Below are 25,242 nucleotides of genomic sequence, written 5' to 3' on the forward strand. Positions count from 1 at the left end.
CTTGCCTCTCTGTTGAGGCTGCCAACACAAGGGCTAATAACACTAGCTGGCAGAATGATTTTGTGGAAATGAAGCTGGTTTTGGACTTGGACTGAGGCAACCAACCAGCTCATCAAATCTATCAAACATTAAATCACCTTTGGTCACTGTTGACAAGGGACGGACTCCAATATGTATCAGGAGATTTTTTGAAATTTGCAAATAGGAGGACTAATTATTTCAGTTGGCAAAAGTAGTTCAAGGTGAAAGCACAGTGCTGCAATATACAGTACTTCTGAGGATGAGAGAGGAAGAGAGGTAAGCAGAAAGGAAAAGAAAAAATCCAAAAATAATGTAGAGCAAAGCCAGAAAACCAACAACAAGCTGGTACTGTTCGGAGTTTGAAGGCATTCTGATTTTTTCAAGCCAGCTGTAGCTCTTACTATGTTAGTCCAGGGCAAAAATTCAACAAGATTTAAGACATGAAGTCAAACTGTGGTTTAAGGGTGTCATTCTTCAGCGTTTCTTTTCCTGGTAGTGCCTGAGTCCTTGCCACCCCTTCCCACCATCGCCTCCTTAATCTTGCCAAACTGAAGAGCTCATCTAGGTTAGAAGCCATCCAGGAAATGAAGAAGAAAAAAAAAAAATATAACCTGGTCGTTTCTAATCTGGCTTATTTCCCTGCAAAGCCCTGGCATCAGCTGCAGCTGTACAACCCGGGGAGTCTCAGGGGCCTTGGGGAAAGACCGAGCAAGTGGGTAACGGTGGGGTCAGGCTCCTCGAGCAGGAGATGCTGAGAAACTATGGGCTCAGGTACGGGGAAATTGTGACTTGCTACTGCCAAGCATGCTGGTGTTACAGAGCAGCACCCAGGGCTGCCAGCAACCTGGGCACAGCCCGACATGCTGAAATACCCTGCTCAAAGAGCTTCTCTCCAAAGAGGCTGGAGCGTGTTACACAAAGGTTCCTCAAAGTGGTAACTTGCCATCTATCAGAAGCTAATCCAGATTTAAAGAACTTAAACAACAGTTCCTCCCCTTGCTTTTCTCCTGAGTTATTTGTGATGACTAGCTTCTCTTCATCTCTAAACTCATCTCCACATCAATGACAGCTGCTAATGAATTCAGATGGTTCATTCCCTTCCCTTCTGTGCTTCTTCAAATAGATTTTCTTTGCCAGATACTTCAGCTCCCCTTTTCTGCTAACAAATTGGTACTGAGGTATATTAGTATGTCTTTTGCTTCCATCATTCAAGCAAGGGGAAAATACAATATGTATAGACGTGAGTTATATGTCAAAATGCTTTTACTCCCCCTCCCTCCCTTTCCTTCACATTATTAAATTATAGAGAAATACTATCATAATAGCCTCTTGGCCAGAGAGCAGAGTTATGGTTCCCTTGATAAATTGCAAAACATTATTAAGTTTTGCTCTCTGGACTGAGAGTATTGGCATAAAAGGACATCAACCACAGTCATATTGGTCTTGATTGCTGCTTAATTGCTGCTTGTTTGTGTTAGAGATCATGTGGTTTGATTGATCTTGCCCTGCCTTTGTCATTATAGTTACAACTTCCTAGTTTTCTCCTTGTACAGAGACCACAGGATGACTTTTCAATCTTGAATAATTTATGTGGCTGGCCAGTTAAACGGCTTAAAATAGTATTATATTTTGAAGCCAATAGCTCAACCTTCAAATCATTATTTATGCAACCGAGTTATTAAATATTTATTCTGGGCTTATATCGAACTATGAAATAACAGGGCTCTTTTATGTAAACAGTGGCAAGCATCTTGAGGTCCATCCATGAATACTGATATTTCCTCTGTTAAGACATTCGTTTAATCCTGTAATGTTAACTGGGTGTCAGTTAGTGGTCTACACTGAGGGGAAAAGAAGGATGATGGTAGCTGTGACTTAACTCAAGTGAGCAAATTCTGTCGCTCTGCTCTTTTTCAGGCTTGGTTCATGGTGCTGCTTCACATCTTTAGATGTTCCCAAAAGGTCTCCTCCCATTTTGCATCTCCTTTGTGCATGAGGAGCAACCATCCTGTAGGCTTGAAACAAGTGAAATTCTACAGAAACTACCCTGGGTTTATGTTTCCCCTCATTAAAACAGATGGAGGCTCTTTAGCTGAATTTGCAGAGAGCTGTAGAGCTACAGGGCTGTTGAGATTTTTCAGCCTGGCCTGTTTGCTTTTTGTTCCATCATGTGATTCATTTTATCTTCTTACTTAAATATTCTTCCAGTAAGTTATACATTTCAAAGTCAACCAGAGGCCAAGCGAAGTCCTTGAGGGGTTGGATGTCAGACACTCTGGGCTAAATGGGATAATATTTCTGTTCTCCTCTTCCCTTTCCAGAGACGCAGGTTAAAGGTAGTGTTTGCCTCCACTTTCCTGCTTCACCTGACCTTTCCCATACAACAGAAACAAGAACTCCTCACAGGTCCAGTGCTGAGAGCAGGCTGGTGTCCCTGGGGCTGCAGGCTGGACCACCCTCTGCCTGTCACCACTGAAGCAAGAGCTGGTAACGGCCGAACCTGAAGGATCTCGAAAGTCATCATTGCCAAGTCTCTGAAATAGGCTATTCTTTACCCAGAATGTCGGGGTGGAGCTGCCAGCTTGGTTCTCCATCTTCTAAATGGGCACACCAAAATGGAACCACAAAAACTAGTCCCTGGTGGAAACTGTTGCGGCAGCTATGCATCCACGTCTCTTTGCAGGGCATTCCCAGGGTTTAGGGGGACACACAACTATTAAAAGATGATGTCTGTGGCCATAGAACATAAAATCTTGTCTTTGGGACATGCAGAGCAGAAGCAAGAAGTATAGATGGTGTAAATAGGCATCGCTCAGCTGCACGTGGGGCTTGTGCCAGGGATGGATTGGAGTAAATGGCTGTGTATCCATGCAGACAAGGATGGTACACATGGGGCTTGTGCCGGGGATGGATCCGAGTATATGGATGCGTATCCATGCGGACAGGGGTGGTAGGCTTCTACCAGGCAGGAACAGGCACAAAGCAGCTGTGTTTCAGAGGTGGGTTTTAGCGGTACGAAGGCTGGTTTCCCTGACACGGAGCCCAGGGAGAGCCCTGGAGATCCAGGGTGGGATTCAAACAAGCTCAGCAGCAGGACTAAGTAAATATTGGGAGTGGCAGATCGATTCCACCCTGATTGCCACCGTGCTGGCTTCCTCCGAGCAGGCCGCCCGGACCCTTGCTCCTCATCCTTCTCAGCTGCGTGAGTCTGCGCTGTGGAAGCTGCTTGGAGAGATTGATTGGTACAATGGAGTGCTTTGCAAGGTGTAATTTTAAAGGCCATATTTCTCACTGTGCAACCATCAAAATGCAAAGGGTCAGAAGAAGCCTGTATTTTTTTGCAATTCAGCTTTTAAAGTGTGCTGAAATATGCTTCATTTGTTGCAATTGCCAACAGCTTGCTGTTTTATACCGCTCTTAACAGGAGCTGGGGAACAGAGCAAGTCTGTTACACTTTATATGTTGTATAATGTATGTATGATTCTGGGGTGTGATGAGTTTATGCCAAATTTATCTTTGATTTCTGTATAAACAGCACAGAAAAAACGATGGGCTGCATTCTCTGTGTAACTTAGATAAAATAGAGCTATGGAGCTACTTCAGAGTACCTTCTGTGTGCTGTATATCTAAGGTTGCCCAAGCATATAATGAAGAAGAGGATCTGGAAATAAATGCCCGTTCTCTTTATCCCCCACCCCTGCTTTGGCAAGGACGCTATTTATTCTTGGCCTGTGTCTCTTCTGCTGTCGCTACTGTGAGCAGAACATGATCGCTTGGTGTTTCTGTAATAACAATGCTAAATAACCGAATTCTCCCCAGGAGAAGAGGGGGGTAGCTCTGTTTCTTCCTATCGGTTTCCCCCCCATTTAAGGTGGCAGAGGATGACTTCCTCTGCTCCCGTGTGTTGAGCAAGCGCAGCAGCAGCCTCTGGATCAGCTCAAAGACAGCAGGAAATGACCATCAGTGCTTTAGAATAAGTAAGTTAAGGACACCCTTGTTCTGTATCACAGAGCTAATAAGGTAATTATCATTATTTGTTCAAGTTCTATTAGATTTAGATTTTTTTGTTTGTCAGCAGGAAATTGGGAATATATATGTGTATTTATTCTTGGTTTTCATGAAAATAATTTTGGAACAGGAAAATTACTACTTCTTGGTAGCAGTAGGAAGGAAACAAAAAAGATCTTGTCTTTGTTAGTCTGCCTCATTTTTATGGTACAGGTATGCAAGGTAAAGCTTCGTATTCTGGTTGGGATGTCCAATCCCAGGATGATGGCATGTAGGCCCTGATCCTCAGCAGCTGACAATTTCTTGGAGTGTGTTCATAGGTTGCTGTAAGGTAACCTATCAAGACATACGCAGAGAGCCTCTCCTGATGTTTTATTGTATCTCTTGGGTAACAAGATTTTTCTTCCCTGCTGTGAAAAGTGGCTTTGTATTAACAGTGTTCGGAGTCCACACACAGTGTGAATTCTTTTTTTTGTATTTACTACCTAAACTGGTATATTGTAAATATTGTTCCTCCTCATTATCTCACCCCTGATTTGCTTTCCTTGTGCTGCTCATCTGTTTAGCTAGTCAGGCAGATGTCATAGTGGTGAATGTGGCTTTGTTAGAAATGCAGTGTAGAGGTCTTGCTCCAGGCCCACAGCTGTTGTGTTAAACCACCTTGAAAGCTCTGGGTGACATCTAAGTGCTATGTGAGCAGTGTTTGTCTAGCTTACGTCAGTAGCATGAAAGTTTTTAAATGACAGCTGTTAATCATGATTTAAATCATAAGGGAGAAGCCTTGATTTACACTGTTGTTGGTTTTTTTCTTGCTGTGCAGTTCTCCTTTTATTTGTTTTCATACAGCCAGATTTGTTCTCAGTCATTGATAAAATATGTTTTCTTTGAAACGAAGTATTCAGTCCTACATGAAATCTGCTGTTGCTGTTTTCTGACTGATGGGAGACACTTTACGCCTGTGTGTGTGCTTGGGTAGGGCAGGGAGCAGCTCCATAGGCTGTGCTTGTGCAGTACTTACAGGGTGGCTGTTCCTGCCGCGCCTGTGGGTCTGCGCGCCACTGCGGCACAGGCACCGCTGTAGTTAGTGCTGTTGTGATGTATGTGTGTGAAAGCTCGGCTGACCAGAAAAGTTAAAAGATTTTTCTTACTTATTCTAGATATAATATAAAAAAGCAGCACACTTTAACTGCACAATGTTTTAATTCATCACCCTTTATCCAATGTTATACTTCTGATTTCTATACTTAATTGTTCTGTTGTTTAGAATCAATTCTGCTTCAACAGGAATTGTCATCTTTTGAATTCACATTTATCAGATTTTAGGGGACAAATATGTTTCCTTTTAGTGCAAAATGATGCCACGGTACATACTTTAATTCAGTGATGATTTTTCCACCCTAGTAAGAGGCTGGGGGTTAGTGGGAACTGCATTTAGCTTTTTGGCTTTAAGAGCACATCAAAAGCAGTCTCCTCAGAATTCATGTTAGAAAAAATCCAAATGGGCAAAACCAGTCAGGGAGTCGGTTGTGTCAGCTCCACAGCAGGGTGCTGGAGATGGTCCCAGTGCTGAGCTATGCATCAGTTTCAGAGGCACCTGACACTAAGAGGCTTCAGTGGTCCAATCCTGTCCCCCCGCCTCACACCAGCATATGGTGATCCCACTGCTCTGACTCCCTCCCCCATCTATGGCACATGCATCTTTGCCAGGAGCTGTGAAGACGCAGCCCAACACAGTACCGACGAGCCCATCTCCCTCCCAGTGATCATGCCAGACAGGACTGGGCTCAGGCTCTCCCACCCCCACGCCCCTGACAGCTCCCCTCCCACTTGAGTGCTGTGAGCCAAACCCCTCCTGTTCCAAGTGATGGATTCATGACAAGTCCTGCTGAGGCAGCCCAGCCTGCTACTAGGATCTCGCTGTGTTCAGTTTGCTTTTTCCTCACAGGCTGAACTGGTCGTTGCTCCCTGGCCTTTGGCCATCCAAGGCAGCCTGCGGTTGTCAGCAACAGCCTGATTTGCTGGTGCTTCTGTCTAGGTCCATGTGTGCAGCACTTGGGACAAGTGTGTGACTGCTAGTAGTGGCAAAAATTCAGATCAGAGCCTGGCTTGAGGCTGGGCTGCTGGGAAAAAGCCCAGAGAGCAAGTGGAGGCAAACCCCGTGTATATGAAGGAGCAGGTAGAAATGTCTTTGTGCTGTATAGGGCTGTCGCCCTGGTCGGGCCGACCTGCTGTCATGGGTTTGGGACTGGGCCATACCTGTTCAGGCTTTCTGCAGTCAGGAAGCATTGGTAATGGCGCAGCTATGAGTCTGTTCACCAGCTATCTGAGCTAGAGAATGTATTCACCCAGGTAGGAGCTGGATCAGAAGAATTTTGGCCTGTCTTGCCCTTGCAAAAGCTGTATAAATAATGAGAGGCAGAACTGAAAGCCTAAATTCTCCTCCCCACAGTAGGGTTATGCCATCCCTTGGGGAGCAGGTGTCCGCTTCCTCTAGGACTCTGCTAAAGGCTTAGCTTACTGGCTGTGCTGTAATAGGGAGAAGTGTTAGTATTCATAACTTTAAAGTATAATGTAGTGAGATAATCCTTTAATTCCATATGGTGTGAAAACTCAGGCACCTCAAAACTATACCATAGATACTTATTGCTGCCAAATGGTACGGGGTTTTAAATTAAAATATATTTAAGAAAAGAAAAAAAAAAAAAGAGCTCAGAAGAGCCACATAAGAGTGTTTTTGACGTGATATATAAGCTCTGTGAAAAGGGCTTTTGCTAAATTCTCAGTAGGTTTATTTATTTCGCTTTTTGTTACATGCTAACCAGGCACCGCTACTATGGAATTATCTAAAGTGGCTTAGGGATCCAGCAAAGCAAACTGCGGTCCTGAGGGGATGATGCTCCCTGTAGTCTGGAGCTCAGCTGCCCTTTCATCCTCCCTTATGCCTCCTGTATGTGATCCCCTATCTCTGGCCTTCGTTCTTTTCCTTTCTGAGACAAAAGGCAAGAGAGCCATGTTGTTGTGGGTTATCCTTAGGAGTGTTTTATGGCTTATGCCCCCCATCCTTCCGTTCCACAGAAGTGTCTGACTGATGTAGTAAGTGTAGCGCTGCTCCTGTAGATCTAACCTCCTCCTAAGCCTGTATATTTAGGTCTCCTTTACCCTTTAACTTTGAGTGGCAGAAGAAAGCTGAGCAGAGAGCTGGTTTCCCTGGATGCAGCTGAATATGACACTTTCACTGTCACAAAATAGGGCTGAGTATTTCCCTGATGCAAAAATAGTTCCATTAGATTTCAGGTCACCTGAAAAATCTCTCCACACCCTGAAAGAAGAGGTACCGCTAGTAGTTACTATTTATTGCAGCAGGTTTCATGTTGATGTTTTTGCATTTATTTTGGCTTATTCATAATCTTAGCAGTTTCTGACCAGATTGCTTGTGACCTTTGGGTCTGAGCTTATCTTTCTTTTTTGTCTTCATCAAATGGTCACTCGTAGTGTTGCATATCTTATTCGTTTCCTTCTCCCACCGCCATGGTGTCTTGGGAACCCTCTCACTCTTCGTGTGCCTTGTGGCTGTTCCCAGCACAGTGTCTATTTTGTTATGACTCTGCAGGGCAGCAGAGAGTGGTATGTGTGAAGTTTTTTGACTGTTTCTGAGCGGCAAGTGCTCTTCTGGAAGCCATGGTGTGGTGAGTTGACCTCAGCTGAGGGCCAAACGCCCACCCAGCCGCTTGCTCGCAGCCCCCACCTCAGCAGGGCAGTGTGAGAAGAAGTTTGTGAGTTAAAGGCAGCGAGATCACCAGTCACCATCGCAGGCAAAACAGCCTCAGCCTGGGGAAACCCAGTTTAATTTATTGCCAATTAACATAGATTTGGATAGTGTGAAATGGAACAAAAAATGAAACAGCACCTTCCCCCGCCAGCTCAGCTCCGTCGCTTTACCCCCACGTGTCCCTGGCGTGGTGTGGAGGGTCCTGTCAGCCCCCGCCATGCCTTCCTTGCTCCAGCCCAGCTCCCTCCCACAAGCGGTAAGTCCTTGAGGAAAAATCCGCTCCAGCCTAAGCTCCCCAGGGGACACTTCAGGAATTCCTTCAGGGAATACCCACCCGCCCCCGGGTGCCCTGGGGGGCTGCAGGGGGGTCTCTGCGCCGGCTCCTGGGGCACGTCCTGCCCCCGTTGCCCCGAGCTGGCTGTCTGCAGGCGCGCTCCGCTTCGCCCCTCACCCCTCAGAGCTCGGGCAGTTTTGCCCTTTCTTAGATACACAGAGGCACTGCCAGCCACAGGAGGGCTCGGCTGTGGCTGTGGCGCCAGCTGGAGCCAGCTGGAACCGGCTGGAACTGGCTGGAACCGGCTGGAACCGGCAGCCTCTCCTCAGAGGGGCTGCAGCAGTCCTGCTGCCCACACCTGGACAGGGACATCTGAAGCGCACGGGCTTCATAAGACTCATATCTGTACGAAAGGGAAGAATAAAAACCCAGGTGAGTGCAGGTGTTTTCAGGGCTTTTGTCTGGCTTTTTTTAATTCTCTTTGGTGGGAAGCTGCCTCACTACGAGGAACCGTTGTCGCTACCATAGTAGCGCCCAGAGCAGTGAGTGGGATTATTGGGTCCGTAGTGTGCGATGTGCTCTGCAATCACCCATGGAGAAACCGTCCCTCTAAAAACCCCTCTAAACAGACCCGTTCTGGCACTCGCACTTCTTGGGGAGGGATCGGCTGAGGTGAAGAATCAGAAACAAAACCCACTGCTCGGTCCCAGCCCTTCGGCCAGCGGCCATCCTTCCACGTCTCCGCGCGCGCGCCCCCCCCCCCCCCCCCCCCCTTTTGCTTTTTCAACTTCTAGTAGAAAAGTATAGTTACCTAGTTATCCAGTTCTGCTTGACTTTCAGTATCCTCCAATAGATTTAAAGGGATTACAAAATAATAGGTTGTGTAGCATGATAAAAAAATTTCCAGAAATACAATGTGAGGATGCAAGGAATGACCAAAAACTTCGTGAAGCGTTTTGGAGATGTGGGTGCACACCAGAGCCGGTGCCATTCAGCCTGAGCAGACACACCAGAGTCACGGATTATTGCTGATCTTCACTGTTTCTGCACGTACCAGTCTCATAGTCAGGGCGTCTTCGAGGCTGTGCAAGTTCATGGTGAGTCAGTGACACTCTACACATTTAGGGTTTTGTGCTTTCAGTCTAGAAAATGTGTGTATCTCCTGTTTGTGAGACCCTTTAGATGGATCCCTGCATGGATAAATGCACTGCCATTGTGCGGTGAAAGTTTGGAATCAAACGCGCTTTTTGCAAACCCTTCGTTCCTCACTCAGTGCAAATCAGAAGAGTAACGGCTGTGTTGATGTGGGAAGGTCCTGAGTGAGACACTGAGTAGACATCATGGGAGCTTCGTGCTGGCTTTGCTTTTCACATGGGGTACCCTGAGGAACGATAAGGAACCACAGTTGTCAATGTTGCACCTTTTTCCAAGGACAGTTGCATTTTTTTAGGGTTCCCATGTGCCCCAGAGTAATGCATAAAATGCATGTGGTATAACTAAAGATCCAGTCTTTTATTTGCAGACCTTTTTAGCAGCACTATGTTATTTCAGCGTCGTTTTAATTTTAAGTGGTGGGATCTGTGCGAGTAGATCGAAACGAACCATTGCCTATCCACATTAAGTGTTCTCAAGTGCGTTTGTGTGTAACTTTAGGATCTTGAAAGAAGGCAATGGGCACATTTCCATACTTTATTTTTTTAATTTAACACAGATTGATAGTTTTTGGAATAAAATGTAAACCCTCAACATTCTGGCACACAGAGAAACTCAACCTGGAAAAAAAGAAAGGAAATATGGAAAGCTTTTAAATCTTGACTTGGACTTACTTCTGAGTTTGCTGTCTAGTCTATGCAGTTCACTTTGTTCCTATAGAGTTTCAGGCTCAGATATCTTGGTCATATTCTGTTACTCCTTGTAAATTGTGTCTAGAAAAATGACACCTGATGGGTTTTTCTACTCTTCTCTGTAAATAGCTGGAATTTGTGATGTGGAAGTATTAGAAAACTGAGCTGTTGTGACTAGTTAGCAAATAACTAATGTGTGAGAATTGTGTACAAAATAAATGGAGGCTCTAAAAATAAAATCTGAGACTGTAAAAAATTCTTTAGGCCCCAGTTACAATGAGGTTTTCCATCGAGTGGATTTTGACAGAAGACTGAGTCAGGGAAACTTGATCCATTTTCCTTTGGGTGGTTAAATTTTAAACCTGGGACCATAAAATTACAGCACACAGTGGTCCTAGATAAGATCGGTGAGTTATATATGAAGTATAAGACTTCTTGAATTCGTTATCCACCCCTCTGCCTCTGAAGAATGCTACCTAGATCTATGAGATCTGACTGATAAACCATTCCGATTGAAATAAAAATCTTTTTACTTGATATTTTCTTGCTGAGCTGTGGAATTATTTAGTTTATTTATTAAATTGTAAGTGTTTGACAAATAGCTCTAGTTGTTACATTACCTTTTCTTTGAGCTGAGAGTACATCTGTGCCATTTTTTTCAGTTTTGCTCATGCATTAAAACTCAATTGTGTGTCTGAGGCTGTAGTTGTATGTACTTTCTCCTTTCTTTTGACTGACAGGTAGCACCCAAAGCTGCCTTTTACTAATGAGGGGAGTAAGGGATGAGGGTAAAGCAGCACACACATACCAAACTTGTAGATACAATTTGCTCTTCTAGTGGTAGGGAGAAACTGATGGTAACCATTAGGGCGAGGGTGCTTTGTGCACTCCTGTAGTGAACCTGGGAGAGAACAGCAGTGTGTATAGGTGAACAGTGTGTACAAGTGGGAATGTATATCTGGGCAATAGAGCCAAAGTGTATGTCTTGTTTGCAGGCGCCTATAAAAGAGAATGTGTGTGAATTTTTGTGTGTGCTTGTGCAGCATGTTTCTGGAAGAACTGGGAAAAAAAGAGAAAAGACAGAAAAAAGCCGGGGGAAAGCTGGTGGAGAAAGTTCATGGAGAAGGAACTTTTAGCCTCCAGTTATGAAATATAGATGAATATGATTATCTATTCCTGTACAGTCTGAATAGAAATCACTGTGAATGTATTAATAATTAGAATAAGTTAGGAGGAGTTGTTTGGTATTGGTTATATGAATATTGGTAAGTGTAGCAAGGGTCTCGTGAAATACTCTGTTAGGTACCTCTGCATTTGCCTCTGCTGCCAGTATTTACATATGTGATTTTAAATCTAAGTTTCTGAAATTGTTTTTTTGCTAGTATTAACCTCAGGAGTAACCAGTCTTCACGGGAAGTTGATTCACACGAAGCATCAACAAGGCTAAAAGAAAATTTTAATACATTCAAGCAAAATGTAGGGAAAGATACATTAAAACGAATATATACATGTTCAGCATTGCAGTAGATGTAGTTCGTATCTTCCTCTTGCTGTATATATGTATGTGTGCTTGTGGACCTGTGTGTAATGTATGTATACGGTAAATGTTCATTTCAGTACACAATCTACAGTGCAAGAGAAAGCAGATGTGTTCTCAATTGTATTGAAAATACAGTTTGTAATTTTTTGGTATTTTTTATTTAATACAATGCCAGTAAAGTTCATTAAAGCTCGTTTGAAAGGCAAGACCAATCTGATACCTATTAAGTAGATCATGTTGTTTTATGAACGTTGAGGTTAGTCAAGAATGTTTTATAGTAAAAAGCAGTGTTGTTAGGGGCTAGTCCAGCAAACGGCCTCCCCAGAGTGATGACTACTCCTTCCCTTGGGGAGATTGCCATTGATCTCAGATCCTGAATACTTCCATGCTGTAATGAGGGAGGGGTTAATTCTGTGCATGCTTTGATGTGATGGTAACTTTACAAACCGCATCTGTGGCATAACAAACTTGAGAAGTCTAAAAGTTCCCAAAATGAAGGTCTTAAACTGTGGTTTCCTTGGAATGTGAATGTTGCCTCCTTCTACCTGCAGGGTGGCCTGCACAGGTGCTGTCCCATACGCGAGATCGCTTTGCTCTCTGCATTCATGGTCTCGCTGAGATGCTGCCTTGGCACCGAGAGTGCACTGTGCTGGAGGCAGTGCTGCAAGCACCATGTAAACGCTGCTTTGTGTAGATGTGGGCTTGGGTTAAAGAGCAGCAGTGGACAAGGGGACTTACCTGAACCAGGCTAAACTCCTGCTCTCTTTGTTTTTTCTCTTTTCTGCAGCTCAAGCCAGGTCAAAACAGTTGCCGAGACAGTGACAGTGAAAGCGCCAGTGGGGAATCGAAAGGTTTCCATCGAAGTAGCTCTCGGGAAAGACTCAGTGACGTAAGTAATACTCCTGCAGCCAGATACAGCTCTGATTAACCCCTGCTATAGTTTTCTGAGGGGCATAAGTCATAACAGGATTTAGTTTCTGGGATAGTTAGTTGCTAAAATCCCCTTCCTTTTGTGGGGGGTGGGAGAGGAAGATGTAACTTAGGTCTCCTGCCCCAGTTCAGTAAACTTCCTAAAGTTTGGTCTTTCTTAAAGAAATGTCTGTCTGTGTGAAAACTCTCGTTCATTTTGAGATAGTTGAAGGCCATTTAATGAAGTTAAAATGCTTTGCATAGTTGAGAAGTGGGATGGCTTCTTTTTACCCCAAGTGGGGGAGGAAAAGAATGTATTTCTTTGGGCTAAATACTGTCGTTATGAAAAGTATTAAGAGTGTCTAGAGAGACTCAACTAATTTATATATAATGAATTGATATAACATGGCCAACAATAGCATAAGCTCTGCCTTGATTGCTCTACCTAAACTGCTGTGGAAGGTCCTAAGATGGCAGCTCTATGGAGAATGTTTTTCTCCATTGAAGAATGCTGGCCATTCACTGAATGACGCGCATGAGTTACTTCAACATATGAATGACAACAGAAATCTTTCTGTTATTATTATTTATTATGTGTACCATCACAATCCTTGAGTGTTTTATTCATGGCTGTGGGTCCTCTGTGCTACACGCTTTACAACACAGGATATAAAGACAGCCCTGTCCCAAAAGAGTATCTAAATTGGGGATTTTGTAGGTCAGATCCTTTGCTGGTAAAAGCATGGGTAGCTACATCCATCAGTCAGACCGATTTGTATCAGCCAGCAATATGGCCCTTCTTTTAACTAACCCACATTTTGGAAATGGGGATTTTATCAATAGCATGTCCATGTAGATTTAGATGACAGATACCAGATGGTGTCCTCAATAGACCAATCCAATAATACTGAATTGAGCAGACATTAAAAGAAATACCTTTGTAAAGGATATGTTTCGTTGTGCAAATGTAAACCTGAAGGCACACAGCTAGCAATTTCTGCTGAATTGTGCATATCACTGGAACAGCCGTCTGATTTTTTTTTTATTTTTTATTTTTCCTGTGAAGGTGTGAATTCTGTAGCACTCTCCTCATACCTTTGCCACATTATTTTAGAAGTCCATTCCTCCCCCAGAGCCAACCTTTATGGTTACATTCAGCTAGACCCTTCAGAGCCTGCCCTTCATAGCTGTCAGGTGAGGTCAGTCTCAGGACTGTAAGATGTCTTTTGAAGAAAAGAGTGAAACCAGAGGAGATAGTAAGTAAAATGCTCTGTACAGGTAGCAGTGGATGGAAGCTGACCATCAGCCTGTCACCATTGCCATCCTAGCTTGCTTTGAGCCCTGTGGCAGCTGAGAAGTTGCTGCAATGAACTTCACAGTTACATAGCACCTTGCAGCCAAAAATTTCACAGCTCCTTACAAAACACGGTTTTAATTTAGCCTTGTCACTCCCTTGCAATGTGCTGAGTGGAGAGCTCTGAGGCTTATTTGAGCTTCCCAGCAGCTCACAGCATTGCAGTGCCAGACCTGGCAGTGAGAGCAGAGTCCTGGTTCCCCTTGCACCGATCAAATACAGTTTTCCTCTGATGTTTTACAGTACTTTCCCTTTTTCTTGGCACTATGGTGAATTAAAAGGAAGTAGAGAGCAAATACAACTTCCCTAGTGCACCCGAGAGAGGACATAGGGATTCACAGGTTGCTCAAAAGGAACGTTATGTAAATATATGAGAAAATGTATATTTTAAAACGTTATACATAATGTATGTTTTGCTTAATAAGTAAGGTTCCTTTTTGCTTTGATAATTCATTGCAATACAAGCATGTCTCTCTGTGGTCTGGTGTTGCCAGTTCAGCTGAGACTTGAAAAACATGCACAAGAGAACTCTCATCTTGCCCAAGTGTGTGGTGGCCTTTCCCAGACTCTTTCAGTTAAGAATGTAAATACTGTTCTGCATTTCTCTCTCTCCCAAAGACAAGCAGGTCCTGTTTTTAAATGACAGGGCCTTACAAAGTGGTAGTGATACTTCCACTTCCAGCTATGGATGAGCCCGCCTTGAACTGTCCTCTTACGCACAAAGATGCATCAAGAGCTTAATAAGGTTATTTTAAATAGTATGTTTTCAAGGAGTGTGTTGTCTAATGATATCTACCAATTACTGCCCAGAAAAAAACCCTACAGACAAAAGAGTAAGTTTCATCTGAAGATCCTTTTCTGGTTTTACAACTATTTTACCAGAAAAAAAAATTGTACTCAGCGGAAGATAGAGCAAAAATATAAAATATTGCAGGCACATTAACCCTGAGGTCAGAAAGCAAATTTTGGACATGAAAGGTAATGGATCTCCACTGATGTAGCCTGACAGCATTGTAAGATTAAGCATGGCTGCTGCATGGAAATATGTGTAATGAATGAAGTGCATACACTCTAGGTAGATGATCAATTTTCAAATCCCTAGTTATAAGTAAGCTGCTGAAACAGAAATGTTAGCTTCATGAGCTTTAATGCGGAGCCTAAGTGATAGCTTAGTGACAGATGCAGAATGAGGGAGATAGTATAATGAATATCCAGTTGCAAACTGACATGTCAGTGACTTCATTCCCTCTCCTGTCAGATATCTTTCAATTCTGCATATTGTAAATGTACCTACAGTCCTTGGATAACGCAGATTGATGCAAAGTGTGTTTACAAGGGATGACTCCTTTCCAGGCTAATGAGATCCAAGCAGGTAATTTGCAGCATTTGCGAGAGAGGTGGTCAAAAATGAAAAGAAGATAATTCAATGAAAAGACCATGTTAAACAGGAGACTTCTGTCATAATGAGGCTTGAAATAGCATCAGACAGTAGGAAGAGGAATATCCTATGTTCTTGTCAGATGCAATGCAGTGAGACTGATTTCCATCAATTCCTTCTTTGTCTTCATCTCGCACACGTGTACACACACGCATACACCCCTCTGTGAGAGAACATAATTAGCAGAGAACTTGACCTCTGCTAGATTAGGGATAATGATTGCTTGAATGCTCCATTGCAAACATTTGATAGTGCCCTTATACATTTCCCCGTTCTAATTTCATAAACCCATTTCTCTCTGCCTTTCTCCCCTATATAGAATTTTTTGGAATGACAACTTGTTTTTTCCTTTATGGGCAGAGGTAGCTCCAGGGCCCTAAAAGAGAAATTGGAGAGCTGCTCCTCCTTTATATATAGGGTGCTCTAGTCAGTTTAATCTCATCAAAATCTTGCCAGTAGTAGAATTCATTTTGTTGAGATTTCGCTTGGAGACAAGATGGCAGCGCTTTCTCTTCTCCTCAGCTTGGAGCTCAGTCAACTTGTTTTCCGTATCTTTCTGTATATATTTATTTTTACTTGAGTCTTCTCACTATGGAATACACAAGATACTTTTTAGCCACATTTTAGAAAGCAGTCAGGAGATTATTTGAGGAAAACATGAGAGTTACAGCTGATCTGGATGGCAAACACGTGGAGTATTCAGGGGTTCATTCACCTCTTTGATAATCAAAAACAAATCAAAAAATCCAATTTCTTTGGTACACATTCCTAAATTCCTGATCTGCGACAGAACTGAAACTCACACTGAGCTATAAAGTCATTGCTAGTCCTGTTAAAAAACAGCTGTCTGTGGAGCGAACCTTGCTCATCATTTTGGTAATGATGATGCAGTGGCAGTGCAAGCCTGCACTGGCAGGAGAGGGCTGACAAGTTTCCCTGGGCACCCTCAGCCCTGCCTGCTGCCTCTGCAGTTGGTTCCAGGCTTTTAGTGAGGGGATCAATAGGAAAGGAGTCTCATATGGGGTCTTCAGCAGGGAGGCAGCACAGGTTTTCCACTCTTGGTGCACAACAGAAAGGTGGATTGACTGGCTTCTGCTTGCTTTTGCAGAACAAGAAATCGTAGAGTCATGGAATCGTTTAGGTTGGAAAAAACCTTTAAGGTCATTGAGTCCAACCAATAACCCAGAACTGCCAAGCCCACCACTAAACCACGTCCCCAAGTGCCACATCTACACATCTTCTAAATACTTACAGGGATGGTGACTCAAATCACCTCCCTGGCAGCCTGTTCCAATGCTTGACATCCAGTGCCTCACCTTTCGATGAAGGTATTTTCTCTTCTAGCCACTCTAAACCTCCTCTGGCACAACTTGAAGCTCTTTCTTCTTGTCCTGTCACTTGTTACTTGGGAGAAGAGACCGACCCCCCCTCGCTACACCCTCCTCTCAGGTAGTTGTAGAGAGCGAGAAGGTCCCCCCTGAGCCCCCTCCTCTCCAGGCTGAACACCCCCAGCTCCCTCATGACACTTGTGCCCCAGCCCCTTCCCCAGCCCCTGCCCGGCTCTGGACACGCTGCAGCATCTCTGTGTCTGTCTGGGGGTGAGGGGCCCAAATTGGGATTCACGGTGCGGCCTTCCCAGTGCCGAGTACAGGGGGACGATTGCTGCCCTGGTCCTGCTGGCCACACAGTTTCAGATCCAAGCCAGGGTGCTCTTGGCCACCTGGGTACTCTGCCGGCTCAAGCTCAGCTGACCATCAACCAGCCCCCCCAGGCCCTTTCCCGCTGGGCAGTTCCCAGCGCCCTGCCCCCAGCCCGCAGCTGCCTGGGGCTGCTGTGACCCACGGGCAGGACCCGGCACGGAGCCCTGTTGAACCTGATACAACTGACCTCAGCCCACCAGCCCAGCCTGCCCAGACCCCTCTGCAGAGCTCCCTGCCCCCCAGCAGGTCAGCACTCCCCCCAGCCTGGTGTCACCTGCAAAGTGACTGAGGGTGGCTCAGCCCCCTCCCCCATAACGTCGATGAAGACGTTAAACAGGGCTGGCCCCAGCACTGAGCCCTGCGAGCACCGCTTGTGACCCGCACCAGCTGGATGTAGCTCCATTCACCACCACTCTTTGGGCCTGGCCATCCAGCCAGTTTTTACCCAGCACAGTGCACTCCTGTCCAAGCCATGAGCAGCCAGTTTCTCCAGGAGAGAATGCTGTGGGAAACGGTGTCAAAGGCTTTGCTGAAGTCCAGGTAAACATGCACAGCCTTTCCCTCATCCACTAAGTGGGTCATTTTGTCATAGAGGGAGAGCAGGTTAGTCAAGCAGGACCTGCCTTTCATAACACTGTGCTGGCTGGGCCTGATCATCTGGTTGTCCTTTATGTGCCACTTGAAGGGCTTTAGGATGGTCTGCTCCATGGCCTTCCCTGGCACCGAGGTCAGACTGACAGGCCTGTAGCTCCCCGGATCCTCCTTCCAGCCCTTCCTGTAGGTGGGCATCACATTTCCTAACTTCCAGTCCACTGGGACCTCCCCGGTTAGCCAGGACTGCTGGTAAATGATGGAGAGCGGCTCGGTGAGCTCCCCCCCAGCTCCCTCAGTACTCTTGAGCAGATAACATCCAGCCCCAGAGACTTGCATGTGTCTACGTGATGTAGCAGATTGCTGACCATTACAACCTGGGGGAAAGAGTTGGCATCTTTCTGTGTAGAGTATCATTCCAGTTCTAGAACAGGGAGTGTGACAGGAATCTTTCCGTTTGTCCCCTACATGAAAGGTCTTGTCCTGCGTTCTCATCAGTGCTGACACACTCTTTCATGAGGGCTTCCTTTTCCCAAGTGCTTTGTAGCTGTGTGCTCCTACTGCAGTGTGTGCTTTGCCCTAATGAATAGGTTACGGTGAGGTATCAGTGAGCAGTTAAGGCGTGGAGTGCCCTGCCCAGCAGGTCTGTTGCTGTCTGCTTGGGGAAGGAAGGTGTCTGCACCCCCATCAGTGTAATCCTGTGGGCAGCTCATGGTTTTGGCCTTAAATATGGGATACTTTGAATTCTTTGTCTCTTGTTCCTCCCACCTGTGTATGAGTCCAAAGAAAGACCAGTTGAGGAACAGTCTTTGAGCTGTGTGCTTTGAAATCCTTCGTACTTTTCCTTCTCCAGAATATCCCTGCTAATCTTGATTGATCTAAAGCGGAGTAACACCAGCAAAGCTCTGTGTGTGTTTGTGTGTATGTGTGCCAGAAGCTGATCAGCTGCAGTGGCTGCTTCTTTGTGTGTGTGTGTATGCGAGGGTGTGTATGTGTGTGTTTGTGTGTCTGAGGTTGGGTGCTTAAATGCTTTGTTGCATTATGTTAATTCCTCGGCAGTGCAATCAAATTCATGTCGTAATTAAAGCTGTCAGTTGGAAGGCAAGCCAATCGCCAAGAAAACACAGCATAACAAATGAAGTGAAATGATTCTGCGTGTAGCTATACAATGCTTCGCCAGGCATGAAATTAAATAAGTAATTTGATGTTGACATCAGAAATTGAAATGATACCCACTGTTCCTTCATTCAGTCAGACCTGCATAAACAATAGCCAGAACAAATATGTACAACACAGTCCTTCTCCCCACCCAGCTCCCCAAGTAATGCACAATATATATGCAAAATGGGTATAACTGTGCCTTCCAAGACCTCAAGGATGTAATTTTCTTTGGTACACAATAAACTAATGCTTACATGAGGGTTACTACATTTTTGCTCCTGGGCCAAAAGTTCTTCTCTTTAAGGAAGGAAGAAAAAAAAAAAAAAAAAAGAAAAAAAAAAGAAAAAAAAAAGTAAAAAAGCAGAAGAAAAATAACAAAATCAAACCCCCTTTTAATTTTAAGCAAGTGACTTGCGTTTTGCTGATGGGCACATGATGCAGGCTTCTGCTGGTGGTTGTGTGAATATCAAATAGTATATCTAATGTCGAATTTTGCAAAGGGTTTCGGAAAGTGAAACCATTACCTCTATTATAGGCACACTTTATATAAGAGATGTAGAACCATCCAGTACAGGATCACGACTCAGCATGGGCTTGTAAAGATGCTGCATACACAGTATCACATTCATCAGTTGGTACCAAGGCTGGGCACTGGGTAGTAGGATCCTTTCGCTATTGGGAGTTATCAAAAAAGGTGAGAAGCTGTCTTCTTGCATAGCCCTTGCTTCAGCGTATATGCTCTGTCAACACACAGTTCACAACACAGCTAACTTAGTCATTCATGCATGTGCAATACAGTCTTCAATTAAAAAGAGTTTGCAAACCGTACTATCCATATGCAGCATGCAATGTGTGAAGGGCTATATTTCCATCCAGAAAACTCAAGTTCCCTGAAAGTGCACAGTTGTTTCTTTTCAGTAAAAGTCATTTGACTGCTATGTTTCAACTGTCCTCCCATGGCCATTGCAGCATTGCTTTTGAAGGAATGGAAATATTCAGTGGGAAATATTTTGTTTGCTTATTCTTTTTTTTTTTCCTTTTTATTGTTTTGTTTTGATACTTGATCCTTCCAAAACTTGGAATAAAAATTACACACAGATGCAGAATGCAAACTTTGGAGCTTTCAGCCTGTGAAGTAAGTTTTAAAATTTGGGAGTGAAAGAGTGGGACTCGATTGGCATCTGTACATAGCTTAAAAGCAGTTATAATGATTGCGCACGTTGTACTTTGTGGGTAGATCTCTAGCCTAAATTAAAAGAATTTAAATGGCAGGAAGCAGAAAGCAGAATGAGTAAAGTGAAAGGCAGTATATATGATGTACTTTACCAGGAGAGTAAATGCACTAGACTCTAAACTAGAGTATGCTGAAACGCTCTGTCTACCAGGTGTTGCAGAGCTGCAGTCTACGGGCTGTAGTGGCTCACAAAACCATTGTATGTGGCCCACGAAGGGAACTTTCTAGCTGGAAGCGGTAGCTGGGCTGTGTCATGTCTGGGGCTGTGGGTACCAGGTTGTTCCTAGCTGCATGGTCACAGGGATGCAGAGGGAAGCAGAGCAGTCGGGCTGAGCCCAGGGGTCTTGCGGCGTGTGTTCCTGTATCCGCGCTGCCCATTCCTCTGCACCACAGTGTGATGCTGTTGAAGAGTTGCTTTCAGGGGTGTTGTCACTGGGACCAGGTGGGTCTTGCTGTGGATGATGGTGGCAGAGGGAGCATGAGGCCCCAGAGCAGCAAGAGCGGGGCCAGAAGGACCTAGGAATTTATTTATTTCTGTGGAGCTCCCCTTGCATGCTGATAACAAATCCATAGACTGCAGATCTTGAGTCCTTCAGTAGCCACGACATAGAAGATAAGAGAGTATTAGGGGGCAGGAACCACATACCTTCCAAATCTCTGTAGCACTTCTGTTTGTTCATATAAGATGTCCCAAAAGAATTTGTTGGATTTTATGATAGTGGTACCCTTATGACTGCCAAGGTAATTTCCTCTTGCTCAGTCTTCAGCTTCTAATGTCTTAAACCAGAAGGCCTTCCCATATAAGTACATAACCTCTCTAAAGCTCTCTTTTTAGTAGTGCTTTGGTGAACACGCAGTAATATTCTGATTATTTGCAATGAATTTTGTTGCTAAATTTAGATTTCTTAGCACAATCTATTTCTGCCATGCCAAGCTCAGTAAAAAGATACTGTAAGACCCCTGTAGGGGGTTTATTTTCTTTTATGTCAGTGCCGCACTCCACAATCAGAAATGGGGAGAATTTGCTGTAAGGGTCCCCTGCAATAGTGTCTCAGAACAGGGATGACAACGATGCAAATTCCGCATGTTTCCAATGTTTTGCCAAGGCTGGCTGGGGCCCCTGTGCAGTTCCTGGTAATCACTGAACTGTGTCATTGCTGAGAGTGAGGTTGTGCTAAGGAACAGGACGTGAACTCTGAGGAGTTAAAGACTGGTCATCTGGACTACCCACTGCTCACTAAAGAATTATCCTTCGTGTTTTGCTTCGTTGTTCATTGACTAGCCTGGCTTGAAATGTTTCAGGTGATAGGGCTGTAGCGTTGGGAGCTGTTCACCCTTTAATATAACAGCCAGTGACCTGGATTAGGACTGAGATGTTTAGGTCTCTCACCATGTCTCTAAGAGAACCTGCTGTGTAATCCCCATTGCTTAGATGAAAAACTAATGAAACAAAACCCTTTATCTCCTTAATTCCTGTGAACATAGATGTTGTGATCGTGTCCCATTTAAACTGAAATTCATGATGCATTTTTTAAAACATTTAAATCTTTTGATTGTTTTTTAGTGGTAGTAATACTGCTTTTAATAATTTTTATGGGTTTGAGTTTTGGAATCTGTTCCGTACTGCAGATATGTGTTGTTTGTTTTTTCTTTTCTTTTTAAATCCTTGGTTTGTCAAACAGTGTGGACATCCAAATGGGAAATTGTAGTGACTGGGTTCTCCAGGAAATGGTACATTGACTGAAGCAGCTTCTCTGTGCCCACGCGTTCTTTACATTTCAGACTACTAATTATGTTTACAAAATGTCTCATTTTAGAAAAGCAGTGTGTGTGTACTAACCGGGGCCTTTCGGGAATAAATTGACAAACAGGTCATACACTGAAAAAGTCATCCAAACCCACCGGGCTTTTTGTTTTGAAGTCAGTCTAGTTTTTTTCTTTTCCCCCTCCTGCCTGCCCCTTTGTGGCCACAAAGCTGAGTAGCTGGAGTCCAGGGCATTGAATGTCAGCATGTCAGGGAGGCTGGTTGATGAGTGTCTGTTTAGTCTCAGTGCAGGGCGAAATGCCATCATTAATTCATTACCCAGCTGCCTGTCAAATAAATTGGCAATTACGTCCACCGCAGAAGCTTGGAATTCAGTAAATAGCACGTTACCATCTCAGACTCGTTGAGAGATGTAAAGGGAAAAATTAAGCAACACCGTGTTTGTTTCAGTAGCAGATGACAAGGGGCAGCACATTGGTGCTGTGATGTAGTGATGAAAAGCTTGGAAAGGGCTGGTAATGAGCTATGTGGATTGGAACGTGTTAAAAACCATCACTGACTTTCCACTTTGTCTTTGTGTTTTTATTGCAGAGCTCAGCTCCTTCCAGCTTGGGAACAGGCTACTTTGTAAGTGTATCTCAACTTTAACACATGTGCCTCTGAACAGCATAGCATTACTCCTGAAACGGAAGTGCCTTATTATATAGAAACAGGAATAAATAACCAATCTCAGTCTGCTCAATAGGTTAACTTATCTCTTTCTATTTCTTCCTCCACAAATGCATCGTAAATAATATATCAGACATGATGGTCAATGTTTTCCTGAACTAATTAGGTGTCATACTAATTACTACATAAATTCTAGCAGCATTTAATTTACACAATTATAGCAAATAAAATGAACCATGGTCTTACCAGTTCTCTAATCTGAGACGGTAGCATCTTGATTTCCCCTTGTACCAATTCTTACTGAATCATAGACTTTAAAGAGCCCATCATGGTGGTCTTGTCTCATCTGCTGTGTACCACAGTCCAGAGAACACGACAGCAATTTCTGCCTGTTGGTTTAAAAGGCCCATGTCTCACAGATTATCTTGGAAAACACAGCTGTAATTGTATTTATGCTAGATTCACATTTTATGTTGTGAGAAGAGGATCAGGCCCCAGATGGTTTGATAATTGTTCAGTCTTTTTTTTGGTCATATATTTGCATGCCTCTTTATTGATTTAGCAGTCTATAATCCTACCTTTCTACCTGTTTATTCCCACATTCATCAGTCTACCTTTTCCTTGCACAGATAAGTTTGGGAGTAAAAAATGCTTTCCAGTCAAGCCAATGCACTGCTTATTTTCCTCCAAGATTTGTATTTCAATTGCTCATGTCCTGTTTCCCTTGTAATTTATGCTGTATTCTTCAAGCATGTCTTTTCTGCATTTATAATATCTGCAGGAGAAATAGAGCATTATGTATGTCCAAAAACAGGTGGGTAAAATGCAGTGAGACTTTCTATAGCATTGCTCTGTATAGTTAATAATATAATCAAAGCCTGCTTCTATCTTTTCATCAAACTCTGGGGGAAATAAAACTATATAGTCTTCGATTACACGATGGAAAAAATTTGTTGCTCTCTTGTCAGATTCCCAGAGAGTAATTTTCTACCCTTAGTACATGGTGAAATTTAGTCTTTTTTCTTAGAGGTCTGTGATCGTATAAGAAAGCTATGGGATTAAACTGTGTGTGTGTGACCTCACATGTAAAGTGTAAAATGCAAGCACAAAAATTGCTTAATACCTTCAAGAAATGCCGTGTCCTGCTGGATTTACACTGGACCTCTGCACAAACTAAGTGTCCGTTCTTCTGCCAGTGGTAAGGTCTCAAAAGAGCATGATCAATTGAAAATGTTTTGCCGTAGTTTTTCTAATTATACCAAAGCCCAAATCAGTGTAAGGTAAGTTGTGTAACAGGAAAAAAACTGGTTTATTTTTTTCAACACTTCCTCTGTTTTGTGTCATATGTATTTTTAAGAGGGAGGGGATGAAGGGAAAAATAACGTCAAATGGCTCAACGTTTATTTTGCGTTAAGACTAAAACTTGAATGTCTTTCCACAGCTCAGAGTGATTTGCTTGCCTTTGGGCATCTAAAATTCAAATCATATGAACGTATACAGACATGCTCAGGAATGGGACAAATATAATACAGGATGGAAGGCTTTAACGTATATAAATAAACCTTGTTCTCCTTATAGCAAGAGCTGAATATGCATGCTTTAAGAACAATGTTCAGCTTCATCTTTAGGAAGCAGAGGTAACAGAAGAAAAGCCATCTGCTGTTCCCTTGCACCATACTGTCTGTGGGTTGGTCCAGTAAAGTGAAAATCTGGAAGGTGTCAACATCCCCTAAGCTCCAGCGAAAAGCTTGAAAGTTTCCAATTCTCCCGAGTTAAGGGTTTAGTAACAAGAAGAAGCTTGACATCTTCTAGTGCCAATGTATTGGTACTTTACATCATACTAATTTGGATCTGTGTAGGTGGAGGAGACATCCCTTACTAGGTTCCATTAATATGATACATTTAACTGCACTGTCTCTTATGTATAGTCATAGTAACAAGATTTCTTTAACTTTCTTTTTCTTTCTTCACTAATAGCCGAGTAGATAGAAAACATCCGTCAGTTTCAATCTTAAAGTCATTTTTGCACTTGCATAGTCTTGAATGAAACGTGGCAGGTTTTGTACTCCCTTTCCACTTCAGAAAATTGTTTTCAGGATTATTTTGCTTATTGTTTTTAAAAAGTCCGTACCCTTATTAACTTAACATGGGGCAAATAAAACCCAGATGTGTTTTGCGGTACCAGACAATGAGAAAAATGCTCCAGGATGATCCAATTAGCATGTGTTTCTGATAAATGTAATTATTGTATTATCAAAGTGCAAAAGAATATGCACTTGAATTGACTTTTTTCCAAAGCTTTTAACTAGAAAAGACTGTTAGTTTTTGTGTTTAGCGTTAACCCAGAACATCAAAACAAGGGTCATTGGTTTCAAATAAAACAACACTAGTTCTTAGTTTAATAGATAATAATAAAGCTTTTGCCTGTGGAAATTATTGATCAATATATGTTGTGCTTTGAACTACAAAATATTATGTACTGTAGCAGCACCAAAGGCAACGCAGGCAACCAGGTAAGTTAAAATGTACTAATAGTAGATTCACTATCAACCACATATGCTACAGGAAGCAGGAACGCAGATGGAAGCAGGTTTTATTCAGAAATGAATGAATGCTGAGGTATGGATTAATTAGCTTGTATTTGCTGTTGAAATCAAAGCAATAATGGAATCTGGTATGTTTGGGCCGTGTTACCTAGCATGTACGTAATGGAGCTAATACTTGTCAGACTTGGAATCTCCTTTAAGAACCGTGTGTGTGCCAGGCACTGGGATTTGATGGGTGGTGGGTCATGTCTCTGCAGTGTTTGTGGATGCTGTGCATGCTACAGCAAAGCAAAAGTTACTTTTGGATCTTTTTATTCTGTAGAGAGCCTCTTGAGTTCACTGAGTGCTTAAGGAGATGTTTATAAACCTGACACTTTGCAGTACTACAAAACCATTTTTCTAATATCTGTGTGATAGTT

The 25,242-nt window shown here is 43.4% G+C and overlaps 1 protein-coding gene across 6 annotated transcripts in view; it reads left to right on the forward strand.

The window, feature by feature from the left end:
• The window catches only part of AUTS2 (activator of transcription and developmental regulator AUTS2), a 790,872-nt gene that overhangs the window by 342,427 nt on the left and 423,203 nt on the right, over positions 1–25,242 (forward strand). For all 6 annotated transcript variants that reach the window (XM_037375123.1, XM_037375122.1, XM_037375125.1 and 3 more), the window contains 2 exons: positions 12,244–12,345; positions 22,200–22,235. In XM_037375123.1, the coding sequence (XP_037231020.1) occupies positions 12,244–12,345; positions 22,200–22,235 (138 nt within the window). The remainder of the gene's footprint in view (positions 1–12,243; positions 12,346–22,199; positions 22,236–25,242) is intronic.

This window comes from Falco rusticolus, chromosome 1 (genome assembly GCF_015220075.1).
Source record: "Falco rusticolus isolate bFalRus1 chromosome 1, bFalRus1.pri, whole genome shotgun sequence".
Classification (NCBI taxonomy): Eukaryota; Metazoa; Chordata; class Aves; order Falconiformes; family Falconidae; genus Falco; species Falco rusticolus.